Raw genomic sequence first — 16,622 nt, 5'->3', positions numbered from 1 at the left:
ACATATGCTTACCTTTACTCATCTGAAGAAGTAGGTTTTACCCACAAAAGCTCATGATCCTATATATATTTTTGTTAGTCTCTATGGACTACTCATTGTTTTTATTACCTTGGATCATCTCATTGATATTACATACTGGCAAAGTGGTGGTGTTACATTTTGGGCCATACCCTATCTTTCATTTTTATGTAAAACTCCATCTGACTTCAGTGAGAATTCCTCAGATGAAATGATAAGATATAAATAGCAGGATATCAAGCATTTTGAACAGGGGAGTGATAGTTCAGTGGTTTGAGCACTGGCCTGCTAAACCAAGGGTTGTGAGTTCAATCCTTGCTGAGCTCATTTGGGGCAATAATTTGTCAGGGATGGTACTTGGTCTTGCTGTGAAGACAGGGAACTGGACTTGGGACCTTTCAAGGTCCCTTCCAGCTCTAGGAGATAAGTAATCTCCATTAATTTAATTAATCTATGGCTGAAGAACATGGAAGAACAGCTCTTGCACAAGAAGTGGTTTTTGCTCAAAATGGAGCCTTGTTAATTATGCAAATGAGGCACAGCAATATTCCATGCTTTGCCTGATTTGCATTTTTTTCCACAAGAGGGGGCAGTCTAGACATAGCCTCAGTGTTTTGTTTCATGATCATGTGATTATCGTCAGAGATTCACTCTATTGCCAAAAGTATTCTTTAGGGTGCCCCTTATTAAAAATTTGACCACTAAATCCAAGAAAGAATTGGAGTGATTTCCCTGTCTCCCACAGAGTTCGCCTCCTAGCCTTTCAAGAAGTTCATAAAAATAATTCTAGAGCAAAAATAATTAAATCATTCCAAGGCAACTGCAAGGCAATTGGCAAAACCCTAGACATACATAAAACTTCTATTTTCTGTGTTTCAAATTATGTGAGAAGAGCAGTGCTATCATATCAAGATACTTACTATCTTTTTTTGGGAGAATAGTATTAACATTGCCTTCAAGTGCACTTAATATAAGCTTGATTGCCAACTGGAGCTGCCTCCTTCCCTGGTTTGAGAAAGCATTTGTGGTTAAGTAGACCAATTAATATATTCACTAGTCAGTTCTGCTCCCTCCTTGCAAGAACATGGTATGGGGTATACTGGGAATTATCACAGACTAAGCAGAAATATTGTTAGAGTCCCCTGTTAAAACTCTGACAGAACTTCCCTGACATTTACTGTTCCCTGTCAGTATGGCAGCAATCACAGAGCCTGGCCCTTTAAGGACAGCAGGCCTACCTGTCAGAGGCTTCTGTAAGAGATACTGAGCCAGTTCAGACATGCCTGGAATGAATTAAATCTCTAGGTAGCTGGTTGGCAGGTAATTATCTAATAAGATTGATGCAGGATTAACTGGCTGTAGCTGGGTTTGGTTGTATAAACCGGAAGCTGCTGAGGAGAGGCAGTCCCAGGAGAACTCACCAGAGCGATATATCTGAAAAGTGTGCTCTGAAAGACAGGTAACTTCCAAACAATGACTGGTGTGCCCAGCTTCTCAGGAATGGCCTGCTGTACTAGGGAAGAGTCGCAGTTGTTAGCTCTGTGTAGATGCCTTGCTCCAGAGAAGGGCTAGGTAGCAGCAAGAGGTCTGATTTCAGGAAGGGACCTTAACAGAGGGAGCCCTGTAGGGTGTGAAAGGATGGACCTAGGTGGATTGGATATCCTGAGACAGCCTCTGTCTTCCACCTATAATGCTGGGAGGAAGGCTTGCTTGTATTTTCAGTGGATCTTCAGTTAAATTAGACTTCTTCCCACTTAGGAAGTGCATTGTTCCCTTTGTGAAGCTTCAGTGACCTTCTGGGTGATGTTAGGCAGGCAGGAAGTACCTACAGTGCCACACTTGGCCAGAAAGGGGTGCTATAAAGCCAGGACACCCTATGACAATGACCCTGTTCTCCAACGTGCACGTTAATGTTGTACAGATACAGAGTTTATACTCACATGAGTAAATGTAATAAGATTAGGCTCAGATATATTGCAGATCTACAACACAACATACTGTACTGCTACTCTTAAAATAAAGAAAATGCTGTACACTTTCAAAATTGCCTAAATCAATATTTGCATAAAAGTTGAGAATAAACAATGGTTTAAAAAAAAATAGCCTAAAAGCATATTGACTAGGAATGTGAATAGTAAACTAGTAAGCATCACCCTTACCAGCTGATGCTTTTGGGTTACAGTTAATCAGTTGGGACTAGAGCAGCTCCCCTGCCTGTCACCATTAAGGGACTTCTCCAGTCCTGCGATGGGGGGAAGGGTGCTCCAGCCTGGCCCATTGGGGGGCACTCCAATCCTGCTGCAGCAGGTGTGTGTGTGGGGGGGTATCCCTGTTTAATTGTTTACCCAGTTAAATACCCACATGCATCTGATGAAGTGGGTCTTTGCCCACAAAAGCTTATGCTCCAATAAATCTGTTAGTCTATAAGATGCCACAGGACTTCTCATTATTTATGCAGATTCAGACTAATATGGCTACACCTCTGATATATTTAAGTGGTTAGTAATTAAACAGGATTTTACATCCCTAATATTGACTCATTTTCACAGCCTCTAAGGATTGCATTCTGACAAGAAATTATCCACATTCTAAAATTCCCTTGATTAGACATTTACTCAACTGTCTTTCCACTCTATCACATCTGGTTTCAAACTTATTCTGAGTGTCTCCTCTCCTTGTTTTAGTGCTGCAGTGACCATAAAAGACTAACCACTTACACCAATAGGGAAACCTAAGTGTGAGAAGTTAGGCCTTTGACTCCTGGAGCACTCCTTCCGAGAGAGAGAGAGACAGAATCAGTTCTGTGACCTAGCAGTTTGCCTAGAAGGTAAGAGTTTGTATAATGTGGGGGTGCTGAGAACCACTGAACCCAAACTGTAAACTCTAAATAATGGGAACCACTTCAAGCCACATGTTGTTGCAGCACCTCCTACACCTCTAGTCCAACACCTAGAAGTCTGAGTTCCAATACCATCTCCCTTTCCCCTACTGCTTCTATGGCTTTGGGTGAGCCAGCTAGAGTTACTTGAGCTGATAGAGTACCAGTGTAAGGAGCAGAGCATAGTTGCACTGCTTCAGGAGCATTGTAGGCATCAAACTGACTCAGTCAAAGTAAGGTGCTTGTGCCTGCCTCGTTCTATCAGAGAAGTAAACTGGGCCTGCCTTTTTTTTTGTGGTGCAGCTCCTGTTGGAAGCCTGTGAATTGGTGGAAAGGACAGAACCTAATAGCCACACCTATTTGTGCAGCTGAGGAGACAGAAGCCTAGCAATAGCTTTTCTTGCCCCATGTAATCTGCAGTGCAGTTACCCCACCCAGGAGAGTGAGAGAGATTCTTATGCACTTTACTTGCTTGCACAGGTGTTCATGAGCTCCAAAAAAGGCCTGCTTCAGTTTCCTTATCACTGACAAGGCCCAATTAGACAGATCTGTGAAGATATGTAGGCACCTAAAGGTTCAAGTAAACACTTTGGCTGTGTCTAGACTGGCCAGTTTTTCTGGAAAATCAGCCGCTTTTCTGGAAAAACTTGCCAGCTGTCTACACTGGCCGCTTGAATTTCCACAAAAGCACTGACTTCCTACTGTAAGAAATCAGTGCTTTTTGTGGAAATACTATGCTGCTCCCATTTGGGCAAAAGGGCCAGTGTAGACAGCTGAGATTTGTTTTGCGCAAAAAAGGCCCGATCGCGAAAATGGCAATCGGGGCTTTTTTGTGGAAAAGCGCGTCTAGATTGGCCACGGCCGCTTTTCCGCAAAAAGTGCTTTTGCGGAAAAGCGTCCGTGCCAATCTAAACGCTCTTTTCTGAAAATGCTTTTAACGGAAAACTTTTCCATTAAAAGCATTTCCGGAAAATCATGCCAGTCTAGACGTAACCTTTGTGGGCTTTTCAAAAGCATCTACCTGTATCTTTAGATGGCTACATTTAAAAACCAGGCCCTTAGGAATGATTTTAAATGTCAGCGCCTATGTACAAAGGGGGGGGCGGGAGAATAAACTTAAAAAAATAAAACTCCTGCTTGACATTCAACCATTAAATCAAGATATGACAAGGGAGTTGGGCAGGATGCATGAAGAGGACCTCCTCACCCACGTCATATTAAATTTTGACCGGTCCTTGGGTAAAAGTCCAAAAATGTTCAAAGATAACTATGAATCACTGAAGACTTATAGTGCTAATCATGTTTTAATTAGATCTTACTCTGATTGCTCTCGTTGGTCAAAATGCACTAATTTTCTGAGCACCCTGAACACTGAGGGTGATCTCCAAAAACTCACTCCAAACCCATTGAAAGTTCTTCTGGGTTTACAGTGTTGTGGTTTCCAATAGTTGCCTGTGGTCCTGCAGCCTGCTGGAGGAAAACAAATGTTAGTGACCTTTGAGAGGAATTCTCCCTGCACATGTCAGCTGCTGCCATCATTCAGGCTGGTTACTCAAACTCCCAAGGTCAGTTCACTCAGCTACAAACTGCTTTGTTTAAGGTAGATCTGGGTTGGGATTTATTATATTTATCTATGGGTGTCATTGGCTGAGTTCTATAGGTACATAAGAAGGTGCCTTTTTTCAAGCTGCTGTTCAGCACTTCTCCCCCCTCCTCTCTCTTGCTTGCAGCAGTACAGGGGAGGAAAAGCCTGAAATCGGATTTGGCCTCAAAGCCTGTAGAAAGGGATGGGGAATATTTTAAGTTGAGAGAAGAGTCAGATCTTTTCAGCTCTGCTTGGTCCCGTCTCTGAAACATCTCAACCCGACAGATGAAAACAATCCAGATTATTTGACTGCAGAGATGGTGAAAGAACTCCATCCTGCACGCTGCGTTTTCTAGGCACCCTCAACGTCACCCCTGCCTGCAACTTCAGAGAGGACCGCAGCCTGGGATTACCACATCCGCTGGGTAAAGCGTCTGCTCCTAGCCCCACCATCCCTGCCCCAAACACCCAGCCACAGGTGCTCACGTCTAAAATGCCTGCTACCCAATGGTGCAAAATGGAAAGTGCCTCGCCCTTCCCAGCCCCGCAGGGCAGAGCCACAGAACGGGCTAGCAGGCAAAGCAGCCCCCTGGCGCTACTCTGCGCTGCTGCCTGCAGCCCCAAGCAGGTCTCTGAGGTACCGTGAGCGGGAAGCGCCCTTAACTCTTCCTCGAGCGCTTCCGTGTGCAGCTTGGGGCCAGCGCGTGCGTCTGGGATCCCTAGCTCCGGGAGAGGGTGGAGGCTCAGGTGGGAAGAGCAGCTCCCATCCTCCTCCTCCTGCTCCTGCTGCTGCTGCTGCTGCTGCTCCCGGCTGGAGTGTTGGACACAGTCCTGCACCCAGCCGCTGAGTCACGTGGAGGGCTGGGTTCCCGCTGCCTTGTGTCTACAGCAGCAGCAGGGAGCGCGAGCCGGACTCGGAGCAGTCCTGAGCGCTATTTAAAGTCACTGCCTCTCGCTTCGCCAGGGGGGCTCCTCGAGCGGCAGCGGTAGCAGTAGCAGCGATCCATTAAAAACCCCTCTGCATGGCAGAGGCTGCATCTGTGGCTTTCTGCAAGGGGAGCAGGCTCCGCTCTTAGGTGCGTTTGAAGCGGTTCTGTTTCCCAGAGCATCCAGTCGGGGATTTTCTCAGTTATTCCCCCCCCCCCCTTCACATTTGGCTGGCTTTAATTCCAGGGACCGTACTACTATCATTAGTGGTGGAGGGAAGATTGCTAGCAAATAGTCTGCCTGACCAAAGTGGCTGCAGTAGCTGACTGGCTTCTTGTGTCCAATGAATGAAAGCCTTAAACATTAAAAAAGTAAAAGAGGAAGGATCTCTTCAAGTTGAAATATTCTTTTTGGTACCAATTTGCAGCTGAGCTTTCCAGCTTGGATAAGAAATGGATAAGGATGAGATTGATCTTCACAGGATCTCCCCCGAGGCACCTTGGGGGCCACGTAAGTGTTTATAGCAATGGGGGAAAGTGCAAAGGGTATAAGTTTGGATCTTGAGCATGTCATTAGAGGGAAAGTCATTTTACTCTAGTTTGGTAATTCTTAGGGAAAACCAGATTATCCAAACAGTGTTCCTCACCTCTCCCTATCAGAAGTGCCATATTAAGTAACTTATTAGTGGTTTTTATTTAATACCAAATTCCAGGAACAATTTCCTACTTAGTAAAGGTACTGGTAAAATATGTCTTTAGTTTCTTCTAAAATATAAAGTAGGATCAGTCATAGCTGCCTAAATATAGCAATTGAAAGCTTGTGTATCACTTCTTAGGGAAGTCAATCTACTCATAAATCACTGAATATGCAATATATGGTAATGATATATAAACAAATTCTATTTCAGTGGATTAGCATTATAGAATAGAAGACAAAGAAAGACTGAAACTGAAATGTCTTTGTGTGTGTATATATAAATGAGGTATGCGGCTAATCAGGAATGTACTTGTTTTTAAATGGTAAATTGTATATCCCACTATCATTAAATAATGAGTGCTAATTGACACACATAGATTGGAGAGTGAAAGTACATTCCTTGGCTGAGAAATTACTGAACACTTAGAATCAAAGAGCAGATACACATATATACATAGCAATGATTTATTTCAAAGGGGAAGCCAACGAAATTCTCTCCCTGTGTCTCGTATCATTAAGGTATCTGCTCTTTGATGTATATACACATAACATATATACACATAACAAATCTTCAGTTAGTTCAGCAATTGGAAAACAAATGACACTATCAGTGTTTATTGAATGAATTTTTCTCCTAGTTTAAAGGCTATTAAACTCAGAACTGAGCTGCTAAGCAGGAACATACTGTAACACTCGATTATCCATCTGAATTGTATACAAATGAAGTAAATTTAGAATGGCAACATTTATAAAGTCCATGTTTTACAATCAAAATTCCAAATCTAACTCTTTGCAGCTAAGAATAGCACGGGGAGCCCTTTCTTTACTCCCTTTTTTTATTCCCATGAAGACTTGTTATCCTAAAGTCGTCTTATTAAACAGCCAAATATTTAACTGGAGTTCTGCCCATTTCTAAAAGTAACACTGTATGCTCATCAAATCTCAGACCAGCCAGAGCGTCTCAGGATGAAAAAAAATACAGTTGTAGAAATTAACCTGACAGAAAACAGCTGGGTTTTATATCAAAATATCATTCTTCTGATGTCCATTAATTGTTCCATGTTGACATATTTATAGTAGAAGAAGAAAAAGGTATAATTTCATTTCAAAGTTGAAGGAGCACACTGAAATAGAAAGCAGGAAAAACAGGGGTAACTAATGTGTCATCGAAGTACATTAACAGAGAAATCAATGTGGACCAAATGCTAGAATGTGACTAAAGAAATACTATTTCTCATGAGGCAGGCAGCTATTTATCATAAGGCATTCAAAGTGATAAGCCAAAAGATCTCTGAGAAATTATAAATAGTACTTTAGTGACATTCTCCATTTAATTTACTGATTCACTCATTAGCAGCATGAACTGAGTGTACCCAATCTCATCAATATGACCAGGGAACAATTTTGGTCTTACACCTACCTCATTGCATTTCTATTGATGAGCCATCCACAAATCTTCTTTTGAATGTTTATGAAATATGTACTGTCTAACTACACTGCAGAGCTGTAGATGATCAGTTTCCTTGGTAACATTTGGTCCCACTGCAGAAACATGCAGAACCCATTCATGAAGTCTCTACTTGGTCCTTGCTCAAGCAAAACCTCCACTGATTGCTTGGGAAATTTAGCCTGAAGTAAGGATTGATGAGCATATTTTTTTTTAAATCTAAAAAATGGGTTATCTTATGCTAGCTAATAATTAAGCCTAAGTGTCCTCAGTGCCTCTGTGCTATTGATTAGTCACAAACCCTGTCCATGAATTTTGGGCTTCACTGGTAGCACAAAAAGGAAAGATCAAAGGCAATGAATGTCATCTGCTGTGTCATCTGCTGTGTTACAAACCTGCAGGCATGTTACAGTAATACAGTGCATGGCATTTCTGACAGTTGTCAACATTATCTTATGGTGATTCCCCCTTCCCTCCCTCCCTCTATACTCTAAGGCAGTGGTCACCAACCAGTAGTGGGATCTACCACTAGATCTTGGAGCCTCTGACAGGTGATCCTGACTGGTTTGGCCAGGAAGCTATTAAGTGCTGGCATTTCAGTTGCTCTTCCTCCCACTGTCATGCTACTCCTGCTCTCTGCCTTGGAGCTGCCCCTTGGCAGCCTCCTGCTTGCTGTGCAAGGTGTGGGATGGGAGACGAGGGGAGGTGCTGATGTCAGGGTGTCCTCCCTCCCTCCGTCCTCCACAGAGAGAAGGGCATGGAGGGAGCTTGGCAATGCAAATCTCTGTCACACTCACACACTGTGTGTCTCTGTCATTATCACAAGCACACACTGTCCTGACCCAACACGTATGTGGGGAATCATTACGACTTTTACTGCTTGCAAAGTGGGTTGTTTTTAGTTTTTGACTGGGGGGAAGGGAGGCGGCAGCACTCAAGCCCCCAGCCCTGTGCTCCCCAGGCAAATGCCCTATCTCCTAGGGCACTCCAGAACCCATCCCTCCTCTCTCTCTCTCCCTTCAGGGAGTCCCCTCCCACACTCCAGATCTGTTGGCCCAAGACCAGAGCCTGCACTCCAAATCCCTACCCCAGCCTGGTGAAAGTGAATGAGATACAGGGAGGAAGGGAAATGGAGTGAGCCGGGTGAAGCCTTGGCAAAGGGATGGAGCAGGGGCAGGGCCTCAAAGAAGAGGTGGGAAGGAAGCCGGGCAAGGGTATTTGGGTTTGAGGCAGATCTTACATTGCACTTAAATTGAAAAAGCGCTCTTGTGGTTAAAAAGGTTGGAGACCACTGCTCTAGAGAAATGAGTGTGAGCTATGGAGTTGCAAGTCAAGGTATGGGCAACATAGAGTCTGAAGGAACCATGCTGGCATAGGTAAGATGGTGCCTATGGAAAGCAGTTTGGAGGCAGTGAGCATAAGACTCAGAACGTCTTTGGAGCTGGAGAATCAGGCCTCCTGTGGAGCTAGAATGGAAGCAAATCCCCACTTCCACAGGAAGTAAACTTATCAACCCCCTCAGGGGTGCAATCTTGACTCTACTGTAGTCATTGGGAGTTTGGCTGTTACCTAGGGCCATGATTTCACCACAGATGTTGAAACCCATTTCCCTGGCACACTCTCTCTAGAAGAGATTGTTCAGCCCCCTGAACTGGGACTTCCAGTGCAGGCCTACGCATCAGGTTTACTGTTTTTTATTAAATTTCTGCTCCTGATAACACAAGAGCTATTCCTACCATGAGTTAAAGTGATGAATTATCTCCAGCTAATAATTAATCAGCTGTGACAATAGACTAACAGCTTTGATTTAATTAGACTTTCTCTTCCAGCTCTGCAGTCGTTCACATCATTCACTTTGTTTTAATCTAAAATAACTTATTCATATTTGGGGATGGGGCCATGTTCTACCCGAGCACCTCCAGGAGGCAGTTTTGATTCAGTGACAGTTCTCGGGTGTGCAGTAGTGCAATGTGTCTAGTCCTACATCAGTCTGGCAAGCAGGACAGTTCACCAGTCACTGCGAGGAGTTATGGAGCAACTGAGTATCAGGAAGTAAGTGACACAGCAGAGATGATAATGGGCTTAAGACCCAGCATATTTACCACAACCAGAAGCTGCAGCAGCTATGTTCTGTTGTTGTTACACAATTGTTATGAAATATGGACAAACAGTAGCCTGCCAAAAACAGAAGGCAGAAGAGTCACCCTGGGAAGTGGAGGCATTTGTTGGCACCAAGAGGGGGAAAATGTCCATTTTAATATTAATTATACCCCCTGGATTCTGATGACCTTGAGAAAAGGAAATGCTGGGCACTCACTATGAGTGGGGAAAGAGATTGTATTCAGTCCCACTCACTTTTATTGGGGAGTTGTAGCAGACATCACAGATTTCAGGGGCTCATCCTGGTGCTGAATCCCCTCATCTCTCATTGGCTTCAATGCACAGAACACTGCTCAGGAGCTGCTCAGCACCTTGCACAACTGAGTCCTTGCCAAGAAGCTCTTTCTGGTGCACATACGGCAGCCTTCTTCATACATTATGTTAGGTAAATATGAGAGAGACATTTAGCTCTTATTCACCTATCAACTCGGTGTATTTTCCTAAAAATAAAGTCAGGATTATTCAAAATGCTTAAATTTTCCTTTGCATAGAGATTAGTAGTCTAACAGATCAATGTAGCTTTTCTGTTGAATTTCTTATATGGCCCCACAATGTATATTCTAAGGGCAGAATCCCATATTGCGCTGAGTACCCTGAAACCAATGAGAGGTGAGGGAGCCAAGCAACTGTCTGAATTGGGCCTATCTTGAATATTTGGAATTGACCTCAGGCAAGGTGACAAAGCATTTCAAGTATGTAGTCATTAGGCCTCTGTTTCATATGTAGTCATAGTTATTTTCGTAGGTAAATAATCTATTTAATTTGATTCTATAGGCATAGGCAGGCATATGTCACAATTTGTTTCTTTTCCTCATGATGATATCTAGGGTCAATATACCTCTTGACATATAACATCTAACCGGGTGTGCTGAGCTAGTGACTATATTATGTGAAATTGATCTGAATATCCCCATCTTTGCTATTACTGTAATCTTCCAAGATAAAGGGAAAATGTGTGTATTTAATTTTTAAATTACAAGCCCCAACCATGCTTGCCATAGACATTCTGCCTTTATAATTGGATCCTACAATCTGTATGCAGAGATTACTTTAATTTCAAGGCTACGTCTAAACTGGCGGCTTCTTGCACAAGAACTGTTTTGTGGAAGAGTTCTTGTGCAAAAAATCTTCCACAAGAGTGTGTCCACACTGCCATGTGCTTTTGCGCAAGAGGATCCATGGCAGTGTGGATGCTCTCTTTCACAAGAAAGCTCTAATGGCCATTTTAACCATAGGGGCTTATTTCACAAGAAATTCATGTTGCCTGTCTACATTGCCCTCTTGTGGAAGAGCTCTTGCTCAAGCGGGCTTATTCCTCATGGGGAGGGGAATACCTCTTCCAGAAGAAGCCCTGTTTTACAACGCTATACTGTAAATTTACTTGCGCAAGAACGCTTGTGCAGTATAGACAGCAGGCAAGTTTTTACACAAGAACAGCTGTTCTTGAGCAAGAAGCTGCCAGTGTAGACATAGCCCAAGAGTTCTATGTGTGAAAGTATTGATGGAACTATCTATCTTCATCACTTGTAGAACCCCTTTCATACTGACACCTTGAGTACTCCAGTGGTACTATTTTAAAAAGTCAGTCTTATTCCAACTGTTAGAACACAGTAATATCTGAGAAACTGATGATATTTTCTGTTCTAAGTATAGGAAAATATTGCAATGTCTTTACTGTAAGTTCTCCGAAAAGCAGTTAAGGTTAGCCATTTAGTAATAATCAAAATAGGTGGCTTGTTTAAAAAATTCTAAGCATACATATCAAGTAGTACTGGTAACAAGCACTGTTTCAAATATTACAGTCATACTGTTGGGGATAATGAAAGGACCAAGCTAATCCAAATAATTGTTTCTATCATCCTCTATTTCTGAATGCTGCTTTTGTATTTGGAGGGCCACCCCCTCTTTGAATCATGCACCAGCCTTCTTATACTCTTTGATATCCCCTTCACTTTCAAGGCTCTGACCAGCTCTAGTTCATCTATTTCTCCACTTGCACTGTAGACGTGGCCATTTTGGAATGGCTTTATGCTCCTACTGTCTTCTCTCAAGAGCAGTTCTTCTGTCCCCTTTCTCATGCAATTTCCAGACTGTGGACCAAGTAACCTTATGCTTCTTCAAATTTCTTCTTGAGCTCTCACCTGTAGCCTGCTGGTACTGATGTCATCAATCTCTATTTTTATTCCAGAATCTTTTAATTTATAAAATAATAGTAGTAACATAATGCCTCACATCAGATCTCTTGACCTTTCATTATGCTATCACTTGTCCTCTCATGTTCTCCATCCTGCTTCATACCTTTGTTACATACACAGCTGCAAAGTGTGATAGTAAGTTAGAGCCTGCTTGTGCAAACTGTTCTTACTAATATTTATACTCTGGTATTGTTAGGACAACTCATGTGCATATGGGTTTGCATGTTCCAAGCCCTTAGAGCACAACTCACCACGATGGAATTTGTCACTTTTAAAATAATCTTCAAAGTTCCATAGTTAGCTCTTTATTTTTACAGAGAATCATCACTCTTTTTTTAAGTTACAAAGAACTTGTACAATATTTTTCTTAGGTCAATTCCATAACATGTGTTGTTCATTAATCATATTATAATCATGATACTAAGCCTTTTTGCAACACCTTTCAAATTGCTTTAGAAACATTTAAGTGATCAATATCCTGTGAGGATGCTAAATAGGCTTGGTATTTCACAGAGGGAAGGGTTCAGGCAGAGAAATTCAAATGACTTAACTTAGCAGATGGGGCAAATTCGTTTGCTAGCTGGAGTTAAAACTCAGATGTTCCTGACTAGTAGGCCTATAGTCAGGCTATTCCTATCTGTATGACAGGAAATTTTATCAGTATGCGTAAAATTCTGTCTCCTGTCCACACTGCAGATATTTATTGCCTGTTCTGCACTCATGATGCCAGCTGAAGTTTCGCTCACAGAACAAGCTCAGAATATGGAATAGAAATCTACAGGGCTGATGAGATCAGATGACAAAATTCTGTCCAAGGAGAAGAGATTAAACAAATTTAAAACACCTGGTTAATATGAGGGTATAGGAAAGGCATAGACAAAAATTAAATTAACAAATACAAAATTCAGAACATGTTGTCTTAAAGTGTTGTACGAGGTAAATCACACAAGCAGGTTTTGAGCCAACTATCCCGAGCATGTACATACTTCAGCAGTATCAGAAGGCCAATGTTAAAGTGAGGATGGCATCCTTTGAAACTCTTGTATTCAGTGTCGCTTAAAGTATAAAAAGGTTTATTTAAAATATAATTTATTCATGCCATCTCTTCTCTTTTGCTTTTACATTTGGGGCAGCTTTACAGTGGGATAGGATAGGGCCTTATTTAGGACTCTCAGGATTTGACTCCTTAATTTCAGTGGAGTTTAAAATTGTTCCATATGGATTAGTATGATAAATAACAGGAAGAAAGCTATTCATTTATGTCTATATTGTAATATTTTCACTTCAAGATCTTGTTTCCCATCCTTCGTTTGTTTGTGTATAGTGACTGTTTTTGTTTGTTTTGTTTTTTTTCACTGATGTGGTATGTAGAATTTCAAAGAACTTTGTGCAAAGCTAGGAAAAATATTATTGCAGTGTAGAAAGAAAGGAAGTGTTTGTGCTAAAAGTCGCTAAATGTGCCCATGCTGTTTTGTCGTACTGATGTCTTAAAAGGGAATGCTGTACATACATATATGTGCACACACTTTTCCACTTCTATTCTAACACCAGAGCCACTGCAGGAAAAATTTCAGGGAAAGCAGCACACATAATGGGTGTGGTTTACTGATTTCATAGAATCCTAAAACTGGAAGGGACCATGAGAGGTCATCAAGTCCAGTCCCCTGCCCTCACAGTGGGACCAAGCACCATCTTTCTCATCTCTGATAGATGTCTATCCAACCTGCTCTTAAATATCTGCAGGGATGGAGATTACACAGCCTCCCTGGGCAATTTATGCCAGTGTTTAAACACCCTGACAGGAAATTTTTCCTAATGTCCAACCTAAAGCTCCCTTGCAGAAGTTGAAGCCCATTGCTGCTTGTTCTATCCTCAGAGGCCAAGGAGAACAATTTTTCCCTCCTCCTTATAACACCCTTTTAAATACTTGAAAACTGTTATCATGTCACCTCTGTCTTCTCTTTACTAGACTAAACAAGCCCAATTCTTTCAGTCTTCCCTCATGTTTTCTAGACCTTTAATCATTTTTGTTGCTTTTCTCTGGCCCTTCTCCAATTTCTCCACATTGTTCTTGAAATATGGTGCCCAGAACTGAACACAATACTCCGACTGAGGCCTACTCAGTGCATAATAGAGCAGAAGAATGACTTCTTATGTCTTGCCCAGAACACTCCTGTTAAAGCATCCCAGAACCATGTTTGCTTTTTTTCTTTTTTTCAACAGTGTCACATTGTTGACTCATGTTTAACTTGTCATTCACTATGATCTCTAAATCCCTTTCTGCAGTACTCCTGCCTAGACAGTCATTTCCCATTCTGTATGTGTGAAACTGATTGTTCCTTCCTAAGTGGAGTACTTTGCATTTCTCCTTATTAAACTTCATCCCATGACCTCAGATCATTTTGAATTATGACCCTAGCCTTCAAAGCACTTGCAACCCCTCCCAGCTAGGTATCATCTGCAAACTTAATAATCATACTCTCTATGCCATCATCTAAATCGTTGATGAAGCTATTGAACAGAACTGGTCCCAAACAGACCCCTGCGGAACCTCACTTGTTATGCCCTTCCAGCATGACTGTGAACCATTAATAACTACTCTCTGAGAACAGTTAGCCAGTAGATGCATTTCCCTAGCTTATTGATGAGAAGGTCATGCAAGACCATGTCAAATGCCTTCCTAAAATCTAGGTATACCACGCCTACTGCTTCTCCCTTATCCACAAGACTTGATATCCTATCAAAGAAAGCTATCACATTGGTTTGACATGATTTGTTCTTTACAAATCCATGCTGGCTATTACCTATCATCTTGTTATCTTCCAGATGTTTGCAGATGAATTCCTTAATTACTTGCTCCATTATTGTTCCTGGCACAGAAGTTAAACTGACTGGTCTGTAACTTCATGGGTTGTTTTTATTTCCCTTTTTATAGATAGACACTATATTTGCTCTTTTCCAGACTTCTGGAATCTCTCCCAACTTCCATGTTTTTTCAAAGATGATAGCTAACGGCTCAGATATGTCCTCTATCAGCTCTTTGAGTACTCTAGGATGCATTTCATCAGGTCCTGGTGACTTGGAGACATCTAACTTTTCTAGGAAATTTTTAACTTGTTCATTTTTTATTTTAACTTCTAAACCTACCCCCATTTCAGTAGCATTCACTATCTTAGGTAACCCTTCATCATCAGATTTCTTGGTGAAGACCAAAACAAAGAAGTAATTAAGCACCTCTGCCATTTCCAAGTTTCCCGTTATTGTTTCTCCCTTTTCACTGAGGAATGTGCCTACCCTGCCCCTGGTCTTCCTCTTGCTTCTAATATACTTGTCGAATGTTGTCTTGTTACCCTTTATCTCTAGCTAGATTTAGCTCATTTTGTGCCTTTCTAATCTTGCCCCTGCATACTTGTGTTCTTTGCTTATATTCATCATTTGTAATATATAAAAGTGGAAACTAGGTCATAACTCCTTTTTGTTTTTTAGATCATATAAGATCTCCTGATTGATCCAAGGTGGTCTCCTGCCATACTTTCTCTCTTTCCTCTGCGGTGGAATAGTTTGGTTTTGGGCCCTTAATAATGTCCCTTTAAAAAACTGTCAACTCTCTTTAGTTGTTTTTCCTCTTAGGTAAGATCCCATGAGAAGTAAGACTAACAGCTCTCTGAGTTTACTAAAATCTGCCTTCCTAATATCCGTTGTCTCTAACTTGCTTTTCTCCCTGCTACCATTGCGTAGAATCATGAACTCTATGATTTCATGATCACTTTCATGCAAGCTGCCTTCCACTTTTGAATTTCCACCAGTTCCTCCTGATTTGTGAAAATCAAATCTAGAACAACTTCGCCTCTAGTAGCTTTCTCAACCTTCTGAAATAAAAAAAGTCTCCAACGCAGTCCAAGAACTTATTGGATAATCTGTGCCCCGCTGTCTTAATTCCCCAACATATGTCTGCATATCTCTGTATGCATATGCTCCCTGATTTGATAGTGGCCATGTATGTACACAAACACTGTGTGCTGAGACCAGGGACAATCTATTTGTGGGGCATCTGAGGGATAAACTTTCAGCATGCATTAAAACTGCTTTCTTGAACAAGAGTGTAGGTCTATTTGATGGTTAGGGGTGTGAGGAGAGCTGAATTAGGCCACTCGTCCTCTCCTGTAGAACTCAAGCATACATGCTGCTGCTATCAATGGAAGATGTGTATTGATTGTTTTGAGGGCCTCCAACCCTCAAACAGTGCTGTGGCGAGGAGAGGGAGGATAATGACAGGGGTCTCCCACACTGGAGCAACAAAGCAAAGGAAACAAATATCTCACTTCCCAGCTTTGTATGTCATACTTGCTCTTATGGTCATGCCTGCAAATTATTTAGCCAGCACATGAAGTCAAGGGAAGAGTTTATATGATGTTGAATGGCCAATTAAGGAACACATAGCTCACAGCATACCCTAGAAAATGCCTGCCCAGTCTATACTTGACTTAATAGATTTTTTTGTCACACAGAAAGAGAAAGTGCAGGGCAGAGATGCGTGAGGACCCCAGAAAGAAGAATCAACCAGGGAGGGGCTCATCTCTCTCCCAGTCCAAGTGGTGCTAGAATCTCTATTCCTCTTGGTCTGTGACTCAGTGCCTGCCCAGGGGAGCCCCCTACACACACACCTTTTGCTTGCTCTGGCACTGCCAGAGTGGCAGCAGTGGAAATTTTGCTTCT

General features: G+C 42.1%; 1 protein-coding gene and 1 long non-coding RNA gene across 10 annotated transcripts in view; both read left to right on the top strand.

Annotated features, from left to right (window-relative positions):
• The first annotated feature begins 1,385 nt into the window (after positions 1 to 1,385).
• LOC142829169 (uncharacterized) lies at positions 1,386 to 5,023 on the top strand. Its single transcript, XR_012903550.2, has 4 exons — positions 1,386 to 1,477; positions 2,703 to 2,845; positions 4,345 to 4,461; positions 4,627 to 5,023. It is a non-coding gene; the product is annotated as an uncharacterized LOC142829169 (long non-coding RNA).
• A 348-nt stretch (positions 5,024 to 5,371) lies between these two features.
• ANO1 (anoctamin 1) overlaps positions 5,372 to 16,622 on the top strand; it is a 135,345-nt gene continuing 124,094 nt past the window's right edge. For 2 of the 9 annotated variants that reach the window (XM_014574590.4, XM_014574589.4), the window contains exon 1: positions 5,431 to 5,918. In XM_014574590.4, the coding sequence (XP_014430076.2) occupies positions 5,861 to 5,918 (58 nt within the window). In that variant the 5' untranslated portion in view covers positions 5,431 to 5,860. Of the gene's footprint in view, positions 5,919 to 16,622 lie in introns of all 9 variants that reach the window. The other 7 variants (XM_025185664.3, XM_014574588.4, XM_014574584.4 and 4 more) reach the window with 7 other exon arrangements.

The sequence above is a fragment of the Pelodiscus sinensis genome, chromosome 5 (assembly GCF_052426305.1).
Source record: "Pelodiscus sinensis isolate ZL-2025 chromosome 5, ASM5242630v1, whole genome shotgun sequence".
NCBI lineage: Eukaryota > Metazoa > Chordata > Testudines > Trionychidae > Pelodiscus > Pelodiscus sinensis.
This window is presented reverse-complemented; position numbering and strand designations above follow the sequence as displayed.